At 43.6% G+C, this 17,043-nt stretch overlaps 1 protein-coding gene across 1 annotated transcript in view; it reads left to right on the top strand.

Moving 5' to 3' along the window:
* LOC101171123 (calcium-activated potassium channel subunit beta-4) overlaps nucleotides 1-17,043 on the top strand; it is a 29,572-nt gene that overhangs the window by 2,305 nt on the left and 10,224 nt on the right. Inside the window, exons 2-3 of the mRNA XM_004083296.5 lie at nucleotides 1,889-2,059; nucleotides 16,697-16,824. Of these exons, the coding sequence (XP_004083344.1) occupies nucleotides 1,889-2,059; nucleotides 16,697-16,824 (299 nt within the window). The remainder of the gene's footprint in view (nucleotides 1-1,888; nucleotides 2,060-16,696; nucleotides 16,825-17,043) is intronic.

Raw genomic sequence — 17,043 nt, forward strand, 5'->3', positions numbered from 1 at the left:
CATCCACAAACGGTTTCACGCCTCTCATCTTGGTCTCTGCATCTCTTCTTGATTTTCTGGAAACCTTGAGTTTCGTTGTTGTGTTTTGTCATGTTGGGGGACAAACGGGTCTTGTGGTTCTGCTTTTGCAGCCTTCAAACCTTTGAGCTGCAGCAGCGGCAGCGGCTCGGCCTCCTCGGAGTGACTGAAACCCGGCCGCTCGTCGATACAAAGAGGCTGCCTTCAGCTCCTTCCTCCCGGATCGTTAAAACTGTTTATGCAGCACTTGGAGCCGAATAAATTACCGAGTTTCCAGCCGGCACTTCTCCCTGAAAGTGAATGATGAATTCACACGCTCTGATTAATTTGACTGTTAGCTCACAATACCACTCTGGAATAATGCTGGTGCATTATGAGGCGGGGGGCAACAGGGAGCAGCTGTCACTCACTGACTGTGGATCAAGGAAAAAGAATTTACAGTCCTTGGATTTATGATGTCTGACCAAACACAAGTTGGACTTTTGTCCAGTTTAGATTGATTAGACAGTTTTCATCTCCTGTTGAGTCCATTAACAGAGAGGGGGGGGGGGTCATAACCCCTGATTCATATTTGAGAGATGCAAACGATTGGGGCCACGCTGGCTGAGGTCTGAACGGTTTCTGTTGAATGATTCCCCTGCGCTTTGGTTCTTGTGATGTTCTGTTTGCAGGTTTATCCTGAGAGTCCCAGCAGGTTTAGGTTGACGGTCAACCACAGCGGCCTTCATTTCTGTTAACCGGTGTCTAGTTTTCAGCTCATCTGTTTGTCACCTTTTCTTTTTTCTTGGCCTTTATTTCTTCCCAGAAAGGCATGGAAATGGTTTGTTTGCCTTTAAATGAAAAGGGATGAATGTTCCTTCATGCATTTGCCTGCAAGAGAAATTTGGAAAAACTCGCTTGATAAAAATAGTTTTTGGTGATTTTAACATCTTCTTGAAGCATTTGTCTGATGATGAAGGACATTTGTGAAGAAAATGAAGTTTAAACTGCATCTCTGAGTATTTCCTCAGTCGACTCATGAATCAGGAGCAGACGAGCAAACGCTGTTTGAAAAAGATCGTAGAAAACGCAGTGGACAGGACACAAGCTTCCTGCTCTGGGGGCGGGGTTATTCCACACCAACAGTCCCGCCCACAACTGAGAGGAGACTTTCTGATGATCTCCTGCTGCTCTGCAGGAACTATGTCCCAGAGAACCACACAGGTTTTAGTCAAAAAACGGCATCATTGTGATTAAAAAGGCGGAGCCTGAAGGTTTTTATGCTCCGAATTTTCCAAATTTCTGACAGTTTGTTGTTCATAAGAGCGTTTTTCCGGAATGTTTCAGGCTTTTGTGAAGCTGAAGACCTAAGTAGCTTTCTTTTTATACAAGTCAAACAAAAAATGTACCTTGTTTTCATGAACATTTATTTGATGCTAAAAAATGTTTTATCAAATGTATAATGCTTAAAATGTACAAAAAGTTATTTAAGTTTTTTTTTAAGTTATTTTTGACTTATCAGCTTTTTGTGTTTGTAAACGTAAACATTTTAAATACCTATTTATCTTCAGTGGTTTTTATTATGAAGTTTATTTGGGCAAAATTGAACTTATATTATTTCCATTTAGCTGACATGAACAGATTTGTTCAAACTTGTCATTGTTTATAAACAAAATCAAACTCATAAATATACATAAAGCATTTCTAATGTAAAACAGGAAATTGGAAAATTTGTTTTGAAACATTTTTTTCTATTTTTAAAGGCATAAATATTTTCCTGATTCCGTTTTTTCCGTGTTTTTTCCTGCAGCGTCCCGGTGGTCGTCCGGTATTTAAGTAGAAAGGAGGGTTCTTGTGGGAAGTGAAGGTCATGACTGTTTTCCTGCTGCAGGTGGTGTCGGTGCTCCGCCCTGAGGAGATGTTTGAGTGCGTGTTCACGTGCGGGACGGACTGTAAGGGAACCTCCTTATATCCCTGCCTGCAGATCTTCGTCAACAACTCTGAGTCGAACTCTGTGGCGCTGCTGCACTTCGACGAGCAGCAGCTGGTCCTCAACCCAAAGGTACGGCCGCGGCGTGTTACTTCACAAACTGGTTCCTCCGGGTTTTTCCGGACCTTCTTGGTGTTCTGCTGTGCAGCCGTGTTGGAACAGGAATGCGTCCAAATGTTCCTGTAAAGTTGGATCACAGGATACTTCGGCAAAATCTCTGGTTCTGCTGAAGTATTCAGAGTTTCTTCTCTGGAACCGATCCAGCTTCTACAAACAGGCCCACACCATCATCCTCCCACCACCTGAATGTGGTCAGACAGGCGCTGAAATCCTGGAAACCTCCAACTCAGGCTGGTTTAACAGATGGAGACGTTTTGGTTTTTCATCCAGAGAGTGTCTTCTCTGCTCCAGAGTCCAGATGTTTGTACATCACAGCTAATCGCCATGGTGACATGAAGCTCTCTCTGTTCTGGAGCTGGCCTTCAGGCCTGCATGAGTTTGGCGTTCTATTTGTTTTGGCTGTGTTGTGGTCGACTTTCCCGCTTTCTTCACGGCATTCGGAGCAGGACTCCGTTCTGTTTGGGGTTGACAGGAGCAAAGCGCTGCAGTTCGACTCAAAACATGGTGAAATTCTTTTTCCCCGCTGTCCACTGAACTTCAGCTGAAGCGTGTGGCGACAAAAATAGAGGTGCAGCTGCAGCCATGGCTGCTTCCTGCTGTCTGACTGGGTTTTGTGTTGCAGTTGTCTCCAGACCGGAGTCGTCTTCCTCGTCTGTTCATGAGGCGGAGCTGAACTCCCAGCTGCAGGATCCGTCTGACTGTTTTCCTCGCGTTTGTTCGGAGGTTCTGATCGGGGTCTTTTTAGAGCAGATCGGCTTTGACGAGCCTTTCTCTGTTTGTCTGAAAGCGGACGCTCCACCACAGCCTTTTCGGTGATGTTGACACCAAGTTTTAGTGCTGAAATTTAGCACCGAAGACTTTCTGACTCCGACTGTTGACGGGGTGCGAGGACGTTTCCATTTTCAGTAGCTGCAGCCGGAAGTGTGGAATCACATCTCCAGTCCCAGGCTGAGAAACGGAAGGTTTGAGGACAGAAAGGAATCTGAAAAGACCTTTTTCAAGGAATTGTGTAAAACGTTTGTACTATAAAACGCTGGATTTAAATCAACAAATAGCTGTTCATGGTCATTCTGACACAGAACCTGTCTCACGTGACAAAGCAAAACAAAAACAAAGCAACGAAAAAATGTAAAACATAGGAAATCTAAACCCAAAAGAGGAGTTTTTTAAATGTATTTTGTTAAAAATAAAAATAAAAACATCAGAAGTCTTTACAGGAAACTGATAACCCGTAACAAACAATGCCGTTTCCATGGCAACCCAGCAACACAAAAGTCCACAGAGCTAAAGTTTTGAAAGCAGTAGCAGATTCACTTTTACTTAATTAACTTTTCTTTGTTTTATCAAGCAGACATTTAAAGACAACCAGGAAGTTCCAACTGTTGACCGCTGAAGGCTCATTTCAGAGCTGAGCTTGGAAAATATTTCACACCGTTCTTTTTCTCTGTAACCGATTTCTTCACCTTTTTATAGGATCGTTTGATTTAGCAGTTTGCTTACATTTCCAGCTCAGAGGGAAGATTCTGGCAGCTGTTGCTGTCAGTTACACCGTACATATCAGGGCCGAACCATGACTCATCAAAACCTGAGATGCACAGAATCAGAGAATCAAGAGGAAAATTCCCAGCAGCTCAGAGCTTCTCGGTCTGTCGTCAGTCACTTCTTAAAGCAGAAGCTTCTGACTCGAACTGAAGGTTTCTTTGAAAAAAAAATCATATTTATCACATGATTAGGAACTAAACTGGAGCAGAAAAAAGTCAGTTCATGGTTCTTTTTCTGCAGGACAGTTGAAGGTTTTGCTTTGAGATGTCTGAAATTCCTAAAGGTTTGGGTCATTCGGGTTTTGGAGCAGCCTTCAAGTGAGACGTCCAGCTGCAGCTGAAACCTCATGACTTGACGCCGCACCGTCCACAGATGAAATCGGGTCAAACATGAATGGAGGAAAAACATTTGGACAGATTGAAAGAGCACGTAGGCCCGCCGTTGGCGCTCGCGATGCTTAGTCATTCAGTTGGAGTCCCCTCATCAGCAGTTCCCAGTGTCCCACAGCCACTTCGTACATGTTGAGCATTTTTCACCTTTGACATTTCCGTGATCTACGTCACTCATGAGAGTTTCTTGCATTCATCATGTGTTGATGGTTTCAGCCGACGGGTCTTTACGTTAATTTGGTTTTGGTCAGTTGAGAATAATGCAGTTTATGCATATTTTATATAATTCATATGCAAAGTATTACAGAAATCTTGGGCACTTGTGATATTTGTGGGATGCAAATGTGTGTCTTTCCACCACCATACGCATGTCTAACAGACTTTTCACCCACGTACCACCGATGTATAACTTTTGTATGACGTGTACGCCACACATATCATGTTCAAGTTACGTAATTGACGCATTAATTACTAAAGAATTGCATATAAAGAGCGCAATGATCATGCACGGTTCATGCATGATTGCCGTACTGTGTGACAGGTATAGGCCTGTAAATCAGCCGACCTTTAACCCCTCCCATACTGAGTGGAGGTCTCCACACTTTGATTTTAGGGATGTTGTGAAACCCTATTTTTCCAGTGTTTGATGATTCAACTTAAAACATTTGTATCTAAAGTGATATTTTAGAAGAGGTGAATCCCTCGGAAGGATGACCGTGACCTCCTATCATGAACTGGTCTTTGATCCGTTTGTAGGTTTGCAGTTTGGCGGTTTTCTGCGCAGCAGAGCGAAGCCTCGGGTGGAGGCCGGACAGGTCTGCTGCCGACGCGATGAAGCTTCACCAGAGAAACACAGAAGTTTACTCTTCTGCCTCGGTGCACAGCGGCGCCATCACTACAGCAACAGAGTAAATTTAGAGGGGAGAGTCGGTGCGTCACCGATGCTGCTCCGTCGCCATGGCGACTACTAATGTGGAGACACGGCGAGAGAGAGAGAGAGAGAGAGAGAGAGAGAGAGTCACGCTCCATTCAGGAATCCTTTAATGTCTGGCAGAGGAGGAGGTTCAAAGAGGAAAGCTTCTTCCAGGCCCGAGTTCACCGTCAGAACCTCCATCAGAACTTCTTCAGGAGTGTGAAGCTCCTGGTCCAGAAACTTTTTATTCTAACGGTTTGAAACAAAAACATCGATGACTCGGGACGTTTGTGATCTTTATTTTCTGAACTTTGATCATCTGTTTAGTTGTTGGGCAGACTCATAAAGTTTTCTTTGATTATTCTTAAAAATCGTTTTTAAATCCTAAGAACTCCCCTGTTTGAGAAATATCTCTTTAGTTACATAAAAAAGCGAGACACATGTTTTATTTTTTAACTCTACACAAATTCCAAAGCCTTAGGGCATTTATGGATGTGAACACCATCCAACCATCCATCCATCATCCACGCCTACAGTGCCTTGCAAAGTTATTCATTCCCTTGGATGTTTGTCCCTTTTGTTGCTTTCATAAATCACCCATGGTCAATAAAATGTCTTTTCTCACAGAAAAATGTACTGAACAGCCCTTTTCAAGTCCAGCCACAGATTCTCTATGACAGGGGCCCCCAAATCCAGGCCTGGAGGGCCGGTGTCCCACATGTTTCCCAACCAACCTGCCATTGAAGTTCCTAATTGGCTAAACACACCTGATCCAGGTAATCAGCAGCAAATAGGACGTGAAAACCAGCAGGACACCGGCCCTCCAGACCTGGATTTGAGGACCCCTCCTCCATGGGATTTACGTCTGGGCTTTGACTCGGCCACTGGTTCTTTTTAAACCTTTCCTGCAGTTTGCTTTGGATCATTGTCATTGTCAAGCCATCCTTCTCTTGATTGTCCTCCATGATGTCAGTGGTTCTTTGGGGTTCCCTGTGGGACTCGTGTTCATCAGAGGCGGTCTCCGGTTGGAGAAAACCTTTCGCCGCACTGACGGAGTCAAACCTGTGAGACGGACTCACTTCCTGTCGTGTCGTTTTTCTATCAAAGTCGTTCCGTCTCGTCAGTCAGAGGCCGTTGTGAAGAAGGAGCAGTGAGACGCCTCACAGAGGAGCTCCACACATGACAGGAGCAGAAAACACCAGGTTGAGCTCAAACTCCCCATGAGCGCCGTGACCTTTCACCAGCACACAGCCAGGCAGCAGTAATTGCAGTCTCGGCTAAAACAGACTTCATGGCTGAAAAAGGCTGAAAGACAGGCCCACTTTGAGTTAATTGGTTGTCTGTCCACGGGGGGGCGGTTAGTTAATGAAACCGCCCGTGGACCAGATGACTGACATGGCATTAAGACCATCTGGAGGTTTTCACATCAGCCGTCTGTTTCTGCGCTGAAGGCAGTTGAGAAATGGCCGGGTGGGTTTTGGATCAGAACCAGTGCACTGACTTGTTAAGATTGTTTCAAACTGCTCTGGCTTGGTGACAGTCAGCTGAAGTCGCACATCCTACAGGAACCTGGATGGACCTGGATGGATCTGGATGGACCTGGAGGGACCTGGAGGGACCTGGATGGACCTGGAGGGACCTGGAATGACCTGGAGGGACCTGGAGGGACCAGGATGGACCTGGAGGGACCTGGAGGGACCTGGAAGGACCTGGAGGGACCTGGAGGGACCTGGAGGGACCTGGAGGGACCTGGAAAGACCTGGAGGGACCTGGATGGACCTGGAGGGACCTGGAGGGACCTGGAGGGACCTGGAAGGATCTGGAGGGACCTGGAGGGACCTGGAGGGACCTGGAGGGACCTGGAAGGATCTGGAGGGACCTGGAGGGACCTGGAGGGACCTGGAAGGACCTGGAGGGACCTGGATGGACCTGGAGGGACCTGGAGGGACCTGGAGGGACCTGGAAGGCTCTGGAGGGACCTGGAGGGACCTGGAGGGACCTGGAAGGACCTGGAAGGATCTGGAGGGACCTGGAGGGACCTGGAGGGACCTGGAAGGATCTGGAGGGACCTGGAGGGACCTGGAGGGACCTGGAGGGACCTGGAAGGATCTGGAGGGACCTGGAGGGACCTGGAGGGACCTGGAAGGATCTGGAGGGACCTGGAGGGACCTGGAGGGACCTGGAAGGACCTGGAGGGACCTGGATGGACCTGGAGGGACCTGGAGGGACCTGGAGGGACCTGGAAGGATCTGGAGGGACCTGGAGGGACCTGGAGGGACCTGGAAGGATCTGGAGGGACCTGGATGGACCTGGGGGGACCTGGAGGGACCTGGGTGGACCTGGAGGGACCTGGATGGACCTGGAGGGACCTGGATGGACCTGGAGGGACCTGGAAGGACCTGGATGGACCTGGATGGACCTGGATGGACCTGGAGGGACCTGGATGGACCTGGATGGACCTGGAGGGACCTGGAGGGACCTGGATGGACCTGGATGGACCTGGAGGGACCTGGTTTGGCGTTAATGTGGCCTGTAGGACAGAGACACGTCGGTTCCATTCCTGCTTGAACTCTCGTCTTCACATTATGGGCTGAACCTGAAACGTTCGTCACACATTGTTGAGTCATCATGCATGTTGCTGTCCTTCATCTGAAGCTGTTCTTGTTGAAGCACAGCGCCCCCTGCAGCTCATTTACCTCATAACAAATGCAGGCCGACACCAACCATCAGGAGAACCTGTTGACGGCTTTAAAGGTTCATCACATCTGTGGATTTCTCATCTGTAGAACGGAGGTTAATGCCAAGAAAATATAGATATAATCTGTTGAACAATGACCACCCCCCCTCCTGTTTTCTCTCTTTATTAGAGTATAAAAACCTTCTGGCCTCTGTTGGACTGAGATAGCGTGAACGCTCATAAAGAAGGGGGAGTTTTCTTCTGGATGGTCATTTATAATGAAAAGATTCTGCATTATTGAGAAAAAGAAGAAGTATTTTTGTTCTGTGTTGGTGGTGGAGGGGCCTCTGGGAGCCCTTCTTTCAGTTTGTGTTGGTCTGTGGCACAAACAGCATGGGGGGGTGTCTTTTTTTGTTGTTTTCAGGTAGAATTGAGTTCAGTTTTCTGAGCATTAGCTTCTCTTTGCTGGTCGTGCTGCTTGTTCTCTGTTTGCTCACAGCTCGGCTGTAACCTGCGGCCCTTTTCTGCTCATGGAACCGGCAGACAGAGTTTTAATGAAGAGTTCCAGGTTCTCACAGCTTCAGTGGTTCCATACCGACCTGGAGGTTGGAGAGTATTGTCTGGTTTGAGATTTTGACCGGTTCAATTCCCTGCAGTCACAAAGGCTGTTTATCATGAAGACTGACTGTAAAAAGGAAAAATCTGATGTAAAAATGAACAAGAACAAAGGAAAGATCCATTGGAATTCATTATTCTAACACTCTGCAATCTGATTGGCTGCTGACAGGATAGAGAAGCTGATTGGTGGAAATATTGTGTTCTATAAATTACACGTGTTTGTTTGTGTTTCATTATGGGGACCTGAACAAATAATTCAGAGGACTTAAAATGATTTCTAAATGTATAAAACATGCATCTTTTTTACACTGGTTTTTCAAAAGCAAAAATGATTCTGAAATAACTAGTTTTTGTTAATAGGTGCTAAAATGTTTGCCAATACAAACTTGTGAGCCCTATTTGTGGCAAACCTTGTGGCTTCATAACTCCAGAAAAACAGCCCAGCAGTTTGTTTTGTTTGGGTTCTTTTTCCACCAGCTTTTTGTCGTCCTCATATTTCCTTTTTCACCTGCAGAAATGAAATGAACTCCTGATCTCAATATGACAAATGTGGCTCAGCAGGCGTGCGTCTGTGAGTGTGCACGTAAACGTGTGTGCACATCCACGCGCGTGCGTGTGTGAGTGTGTCAGGTTATCAACATCAACCATTTCTGGAGAAAAGGCAACAAATGACAGTCCTCACATCCCAGTGCTGCACTTTTATGGGTCAGTAATAAAACAGTTTTTTTCCTGTTTCTCTGGTTTGATAAATCAAAGAAAACGTTAAAGTCATAGCAGAAAGTAGGCAGAAACCTTTTCACCTGTGAGGAGGAAGTTGGTCGGTACTGTTCTGGCAGCATCAGTCCATGAATCCAGCAACGTTTTTTGTGAACACAAAAAACGTGTTGAAAAACACTGGCGAATAACCGCTGGCGAATATTCGTCCCGGTGTGTACGGGCCTTTAGTGTAGTGTTAGTATTAAGGCCCGTACACCGGGCCGAATTTCGCGCGCGATATTCGCCGACGTTTAGCTGCTCGTGACTAAACAAAGGGCACCAATGTGAGTGTGCACACCGATCGAAAAACACAACGCGTCAAAGCGTCACTTTTTAAAAAACGCCTCGGGTTCGTTTTTTTGGTTTGACGCGCCGCGTCGAAAACTATATGACCAATGAGAATGGCGCTTTTGCACACGTGTCTGGAGCTTCTGAAGTTGCAGTAAAACACAACTTGGGGGCGCTCAAACACAAAACTGCCTTGCTGAGCACACATACCAGCGAAGAAGATAGACGCCGAGTAGCGTCTACACTGCCGCGAAGAAATAATGAGGGACATTCTAAAATATCCCAGAAAACGCTCATGATACATTTTCAGCTCTTGTACCAGTCGATAAACTCCCCATGTTCTTCTCTTCTCGTAACTATGGGATGTACCCAAATCGACGTCTTTCATCATTCAACAGAACAATAATTTCTTCATCGCTGGAACTGGAGCTACTGGTGCTTGAAATATTCATGTTTTCTTTGTTTGATTCTGACAAGCGCGTAAATACTTGCTCTCTTCTTCTGAGCGAAAAGCGACTTTAAGAAGCGTAAAGTTGCGCAGCGCCACCTTGTGTACAGGAGTATTTCTGTTTTACATTAAGCGCCATCTAACGTCAGGGAATGAAATTGCATGTTCGCTCGGCTCATCGTCAGCGAAAATCGCTTGGGTGTGAACACAAAAAACGTGTTAAAAAAAACGCTGGCGAATAACGTGTGCCGATTTTCGTCCTGGTGTGTACGGGCCTTCACGTGTTGTAAAAGTGTCGTTCATATCTGTACAACGTTTTCACGCAAAATTTTGACTTTGTTAACTCACAATTTTATGACTTTAGCCTGGGAAAATCCTCCATCGTAGATATCAATTTCTTTTGCCTCTTCTTTTTTTAAATTGCTGCTTTCAGTTTTTACCCAGATGCCATCAGGTCTCTCTGCTCACTTGTTCACCCCCCTCTCATTCTAATTTCTAAAAAGTTGAGTTGACATTTAAAAAGTGACATTTTGTAAATGTCACTTTGATTTTGATCCCAGGGATGATCGAATCAGTCTCATTGATTGATGATGATCGATAAAGATCAGGGCCTCTAAATCCGCAGACGTTTTTACAGATGTAAAGTGAAGGATTATGGGAAGATGGAGCTGTGAGCCAGATGGACCTCCTCACACCAAAGACTGAAATCTGCCTCTTCAGATCAAATCTGCCTTAAACCTGCAACCTAAGCCAAATAATCCTCCATGTCTGAGCGACCAGACGGCAGGAGAGAGGAAGGAAGGGCGAAGATGGAGGCAGGTGGGAGGTCTGACTCAGACAATTACTGGCTCATTTCCTTCTTTATGACTTAATTATGTTAGAAATGTTAATGATGAGGACGGCGGATAACCAGGGGGCAACAGGGCGCAGAGGGACGCAGCAGAACCTGCTTGAACTCTGATCCCTTCTGTCAGGAGAAACATCAACGGCTTTTATGTGATCATTTTCAAACTCTCCTGGTAAACTGCTTCCTGAACATGTTGATAGTGTCAACATAAAATCTCAGGAGGGCGAGTCGGACATTGGTGGTGAGGAAGAGTCCTTTAGACCAGCAGCAGCCACCATGTCTGCCCGATTTTCAGCTTAACGGGGATGAAGAAGGTCCTGGACCTCCTGGACCTGAGAATCCCCTCTGAACTTAATAACAGTGTGGGTGATGTGTGTCATGTGTTGTCAACACAATTTCTAAGAGGCGGGGCATTGCACTCCCCCAACAACAGGTTCGATGACAGAGCCCGGTCCATTAAGCTCTGCCGTTCACGGAGCTTCAGTACAGAGAACTCCAACGGCCATACAGCCTAACATAGGCCGCTATTATATATTCATGAGCGGGAAAAAACCAGCCGAACCGACCCTAAAACCGCACAAATTATGCATTTTTGACGGCAAATTTAGACCCAAAACCGCCCAAACTGGCAACACTGCTGCTAGCTTCTCTTGTAGCAATAAAATGCTCCCTCCACAGCTCACTGTGACATTACTTTCTGTTAGGTAGTTAGCCGCTTGGCCCAGTGGAAATTTCAGAATAAAAGCACTTCCATGGCAGCTTTACTTCCGTTGTGAGTTAATGTGTTTTGTTGTGAGTTATTGTGTTGTGTTGTGAGTTAATGTGTTGTGTTGTGAGTTATTGTGTTGTGTTGTGAGTTAATGTGTTGTGTTATGAGTTAATGTGTTGTGTTGTGAGTTATTGTGTTGTGTTGTGAGTTAATGTGTTGTGTTGTGAGATATTGTGTTGTGTTGTGAGTTAATGTGTTGTGTTGTGAGTTAATGTGTTGTGTTGTGAGTTAATGTGTTTTGTTGTGAGTTATTGTGTTGTGTTGTGAGTTAATGTGTTTTGTTGTGAGTTATTGTGTTGTGTTGTGAGTTAATGTGTTGTGTTGTGAGTTAATGTGTTTTGTTGTGAGTTATTGTGTTGTGTTGTGAGTTAATGTGTTGTGTTGTGAGTTAATGTGTTGTGTTGTGAGTTAATGTGTTTTGTTGTGAGTTATTGTGTTGTGTTGTGAGTTAATGTGTTTTGTTGTGAGTTATTGTGTTGTGTTATGAGTTAATGTGTTGTGTTGTGAGTTAATGTGTTGTGTTGTGAGTTAATGTGTTGTGTTGTGAGTTAATGTGTTTTGTTGTGAGTTATTGTGTTGTGTTGTGAGTTAATGTGTTTTGTTGTGAGTTATTGTGTTGTGTTGTGAGTTAATGTGTTTTGTTGTGAGTTATTGTGTTGTGTTGTGAGTTAATGTGTTGTGTTGTGAGTTATTGTTTTGTGTTGTGAGTTAATGTGTTGTGTTATGAGTTAATGTGTTGTGTTGTGAGTTAATGTGTTGTGTTGTGAGTTAATGTGTTGTGTTGTGAGTTATTGTGTTGTGTTGTGAGTTAATGTGTTGTGTTGTGAGTTAATGTGTTGTGTTGTGAGTTATTGTGTTGTGTTGTGAGTTATTGTGTTGTGTTGTGAGTTAATGTGTTGTGTTATGAGTTAATGTGTTGTGTTGTGAGTTATTGTGTTGTGTTGTGAGTTAATGTGTTGTGTTGTGAGTTATTGTGTTGTGTTGTGAGTTATTGTGTTGTGTTGTGAGTTAATGTGTTGTGTTATGAGTTAATGTGTTGTGTTGTGAGTTAATGTGTTGTGTTATGAGTTAATGTGTTGTGTTGTGAGTTATTGTGTTGTGTTGTGAGTTAATGTGTTGTGTTGTGAGTTATTGTGTTGTGTTATGAGTTATTGTGTTGTGTTGTGAGTTAATGTGTTGTGTTGTGAGTTATTGTGTTGTGTTATGAGTTATTGTGTTGTGTTGTGAGTTAATGTGTTGTGTTATGAGTTAATGTATTGTGTTGTGAGTTATTGTGTTGTGAGTTAATGTGTTGTGTTGTGAGTTATTGTGTTGTGTTATGAGTTAATGTGTTGTGTTGTGAGTTATTGTGTTGTGTTGTGAGTTAATGTGTTGTGTTGTGAGATATTGTGTTGTGTTGTGAGTTAATGTGTTGTGTTGTGAGTTAATGTGTTGTGTTGTGAGTTAATGTGTTGTGTTGTGAGTTATTGTGTTGTGTTGTGAGTTAATGTGTTTTGTTGTGAGTTATTGTGTTGTGTTGTGAGTTAATGTGTTGTGTTGTGAGTTAATGTGTTTTGTTGTGAGTTATTGTGTTGTGAGTTAATGTGTTGTGTTGTGAGTTAATGTGTTGTGTTGTGAGTTAATGTGTTTTGGTGTGAGTTATTGTGTTGTGTTGTGAGTTAATGTGTTTTGTTGTGAGTTATTGTGTTGTGTTATGAGTTAATGTGTTGTGTTGTGAGTTATTGTGTTGTGTTGTGAGTTAATGTGTTGTGTTGTGAGATATTGTGTTGTGTTGTGAGTTAATGTGTTGTGTTGTGAGTTAATGTGTTGTGTTGTGAGTTAATGTGTTGTGTTGTGAGTTAATGTGTTGTGTTGTGAGTTAATGTGTTTTGTTGTGAGTTATTGTGTTGTGTTGTGAGTTAATGTGTTGTGTTGTGAGTTATTGTGTTGTGTTATGAGTTAATGTGTTGTGTTGTGAGTTATTGTTTTGTGTTGTGAGTTAATGTGTTGTGTTATGAGTTAATGTGTTTTGTTGTGAGTTATTGTGTTGTGTTGTGAGTTAATGTGTTGTGTTGTGAGTTATTGTGTTGTGTTATGAGTTAATGTGTTGTGTTGTGAGTTATTGTTTTGTGTTGTGAGTTAATGTGTTGTGTTATGAGTTAATGTGTTGTGTTGTGAGTTATTGTGTTGTGTTGTGAGTTAATGTGTTGTGTTGTGAGTTATTGTGTTGTGTTGTGAGTTAATGTGTTGTGTTGTGAGTTAATGTGTTGTGTTGTGAGTTATTGTGTTGTGTTGTGAGTTATTGTGTTGTGTTGTGAGTTAATGTGTTGTGTTATGAGTTAATGTGTTGTGTTGTGAGTTATTGTGTTGTGTTGTGAGTTATTGTGTTGTGTTGTGAGTTAATGTGTTGTGTTGTGAGTTAATGTGTTGTGAGTTATTGTGTTGTGTTGTGAGTTATTGTGTTGTGTTGTGAGTTATTGTGTTGTGTTGTGAGTTAATGTGTTGTGTTGTGAGTTATTGTGTTGTGAGTTATTGTGTTGTGTTGTGAGTTAATGTGTTGTGTTATGAGTTAATGTGTTGTGTTGTGAGTTATTGTGTTGTGTTGTGAGTTAATGTGTTGTGTTGTGAGTTAATGTGTTGTGTTGTGAGTTATTGTGTTGTGTTATGAGTTATTGTGTTGTGTTGTGAGTTAATGTGTTGTGTTGTGAGTTATTGTGTTGTGTTATGAGTTATTGTGTTGTGTTGTGAGTTAATGTGTTGTGTTGTGAGTTATTGTGTTGTGTTGTGAGTTAATGTGTTGTGTTGTGAGTTAATGTGTTGTGTTGTGAGTTATTGTGTTGTGTTGTGAGTTAATGTGTTGTGTTGTGAGTTATTGTGTTGTGTTGTGAGTTAATGTGTTGTGTTGTGAGTTAATGTGTTGTGTTGTGAGTTATTGTGTTGTGTTGTGAGTTATTGTGTTGTGTTGTGAGTTAATGTGTTGTGTTATGAGTTAATGTGTTGTGTTGTGAGTTAATGTGTTGTGTTGTGAGTTATTGTGTTGTGTTGTGAGTTAATGTGTTGTGTTATGAGTTAATGTGTTGTGTGACCCTTCTGGGCCACCGTAGAAAGAAGCAACAGAAAAAAGAGTAAGGGTAATAACTTTACATTTCCTTTTATAGTGAAAACATTTTTGCAATTTTTAAATATAATTTAGATTTAAATAAATATAATAATTTACAAATAATTTTTCTTTTCTTCTTTCAATCCTTAGTCTTGTCTGCTCATCAGTTTGTATGATTTGGTGCTTCTATTCGTCAGGTGTTCTCTCTCTGCTTCTCAGGAACTTCACTTCCTCATTAGGAACCTGTCCAGAACCTTCTCTGCTGGACTGATCGGATCAGAACAACAGTGAAGGTTCTGTCAGGCAGTGATGGATGCTGCTGCAGCACCTCATTTCACTATGAACCTAAATCTACTCAGATTGGTTCCTTTGAGGTCCAGATCTTCCCAGATGTTTCTGTCTCACAGTGGGGCTCTGCTGATTGGTCTGCAGGGTTGAGTCTGTTCATTGGTCTTCTTCAGGTCCAGATTTATTGACAGGCTGACTTCTGAGCTTCCTTCAGCATCGTTCCTGCTTTGAATATTAACCGTCCTCCTGTCAGAGTGGAATAGAGATGAGCTCAGACTCTGCCGCTGTCGTCACGCCGTCCTGTAGAGCGCGCCGCGGCTCATCCTGTCGGGGTGCGCGTGCCACATTGATCCCATTTAGGCCACTTATTCTAGGCTGAAACACACCAGAAACACATTTGTGTGTAATTGTACTTTCAGCCTGTTGGCATGGCAACCACAATCATCCAGCGTGGGCAGCCCACCTCTGATGTCACGGGTGAGGTGAGCGTGATTGGCCAGTTGGTTGGCTGAATGGGCGCAGAGCTGACAATTACCTGAAAGGCTGCGGAGCGGCCAGACGACAAATACAGCAGCTGCAGGAACACGGCGGCACCGCGTGCATCACGGGGGGGGGGCTGCTGGCAGAGCTCTGATGGATGTAACCGCAGCAGCAGAACGACTCCGACCTTTGGCATTTTTACAAACATTGATGCTGGATGCAGTCTGAGAGGCTGAGGTTAAACCTACTGCATCACAGCCATTGACTGTACATGAGAACTGGACTGAGTGACTCATCTCCCCTGGCGTTCCAAACAGGAAGTACCCGCTGGCTCCAAGAAGACAAAATCCCTAGACGTCTATAGAGAAATAAACAGCTGTCATTCAGTCGTTCTATTGGTCAGAAGAACCGTTCTGGATCTGATACCTTTAACATCTTCTTGATTATCCTCAGTTTTTTCACTATATTCTTTCTAGTTCAAGCTATAAACCGACCAATCAGATGTTTTAAAAAAAAGTAGGTGGAGCCTGCTGACCCCAAGGTTCACTGTTCAAAACGTTTATCAGATTTCTTGTAGCCTCTTTCTTACGTGGTAGGGGTGTGGTCTTCCAACAGGCTCACTTTTAAAGACATTTTTAAAGATAATTAAGGTCAAAACTGTTGTGAATCAGAAGCAGATAAAAAAATGCAGTCTTAAAAAGATCCTATGTAGAAAATGTAATATTTTTTGTATTTTTGTCTAAAAACGGCATCATCATAACGACAGACCACTAAGAATGCTATGAAAGTAAATCCCAAGATGATCGGAGTGGGACTTTAAACTAGACAAGCTCGTTCTTTTAAACAAAAACCAAAATAATTCTAAATTTACATGAACTACAGATGTTGAGAACCTTCTGGATCTTTTTCTTTGATTTATCTTATTTTTTCCTTCACAGTGTAACTTTCATTTGAACTCAAACTTGATTTCTCCACCACCGTCACCACAAATCCCACATCATCTTTCCACTCACAACATCCTTCACCTTTTTCACCAATCAGACCATCGTCATGGCAACCAGCCGATCCCCAGCCAGGCAACAATCACCCTCCTGCTAAGTAGACTGTCTGTGCAAAGAGGTCGCGTTCAGTTGCTGAAACTTAACCTGAGGAGGAAGACAGACACACGCATCTGTGAGCCAATCAGCGTTCAGCTTTATGTCCTATTTTGACCTCATTACGGCGCCTCCTGCTGGGCATCCAGAGGAGCTTTAAAAAAAAAGCTTCTTTCAGGTCAAAAGCTCGTTATGAGTCAACACAACAAGGAACAAACTCTGATCCTGCAGCCTTTCTGATGCAAGGTTTTCCGTTTTGAATGCTACTAACTCACCGCGGAAAGAAAACGATGGTGTTTGGGCGTAAAACGTAGGTTTTTGCACTGTTGAACATTTACGGAGCAGAACAAAGGTGCAGACATGGACAAAGCTTTTCATTTTCTGTTCCTCTTGTGTCCCAGTGCTCCTACGTCCCCCCCTGCGAGAGGGACAATCAGAAGAACAAAGACAGCGTTCTGTGGTGGGAAGATTACTTCAGCAACGAGGTCAGCAGCCAGTCCTTCACCTGCTTCTTCAACCAGCAAAGGAGGTGAGACACTCCTCTGTCAGGTGTGAAACAGGTAAATTGGAAGGTTGGATGTGTGATGCTGTGAAAGTGACCTCACGGTCAAATCAATACCAGCAAAAAACGCGGCTTTGGGACAGAACCTATTGTTTCCGCCGAAGGACCTTTTGACCTCAGTTTAATGATCATTTACTCCTAAAATCACAGTTGAAGTAACTTATAGGAACTTCATGATTAAAAAAG

Source organism: Oryzias latipes, chromosome 23 (genome assembly GCF_053564925.1).
Source record: "Oryzias latipes strain Hd-rR chromosome 23, Olatipes_Hd-rR_3.1".
NCBI classification, from domain to species: Eukaryota; Metazoa; Chordata; class Actinopteri; order Beloniformes; family Adrianichthyidae; genus Oryzias; species Oryzias latipes.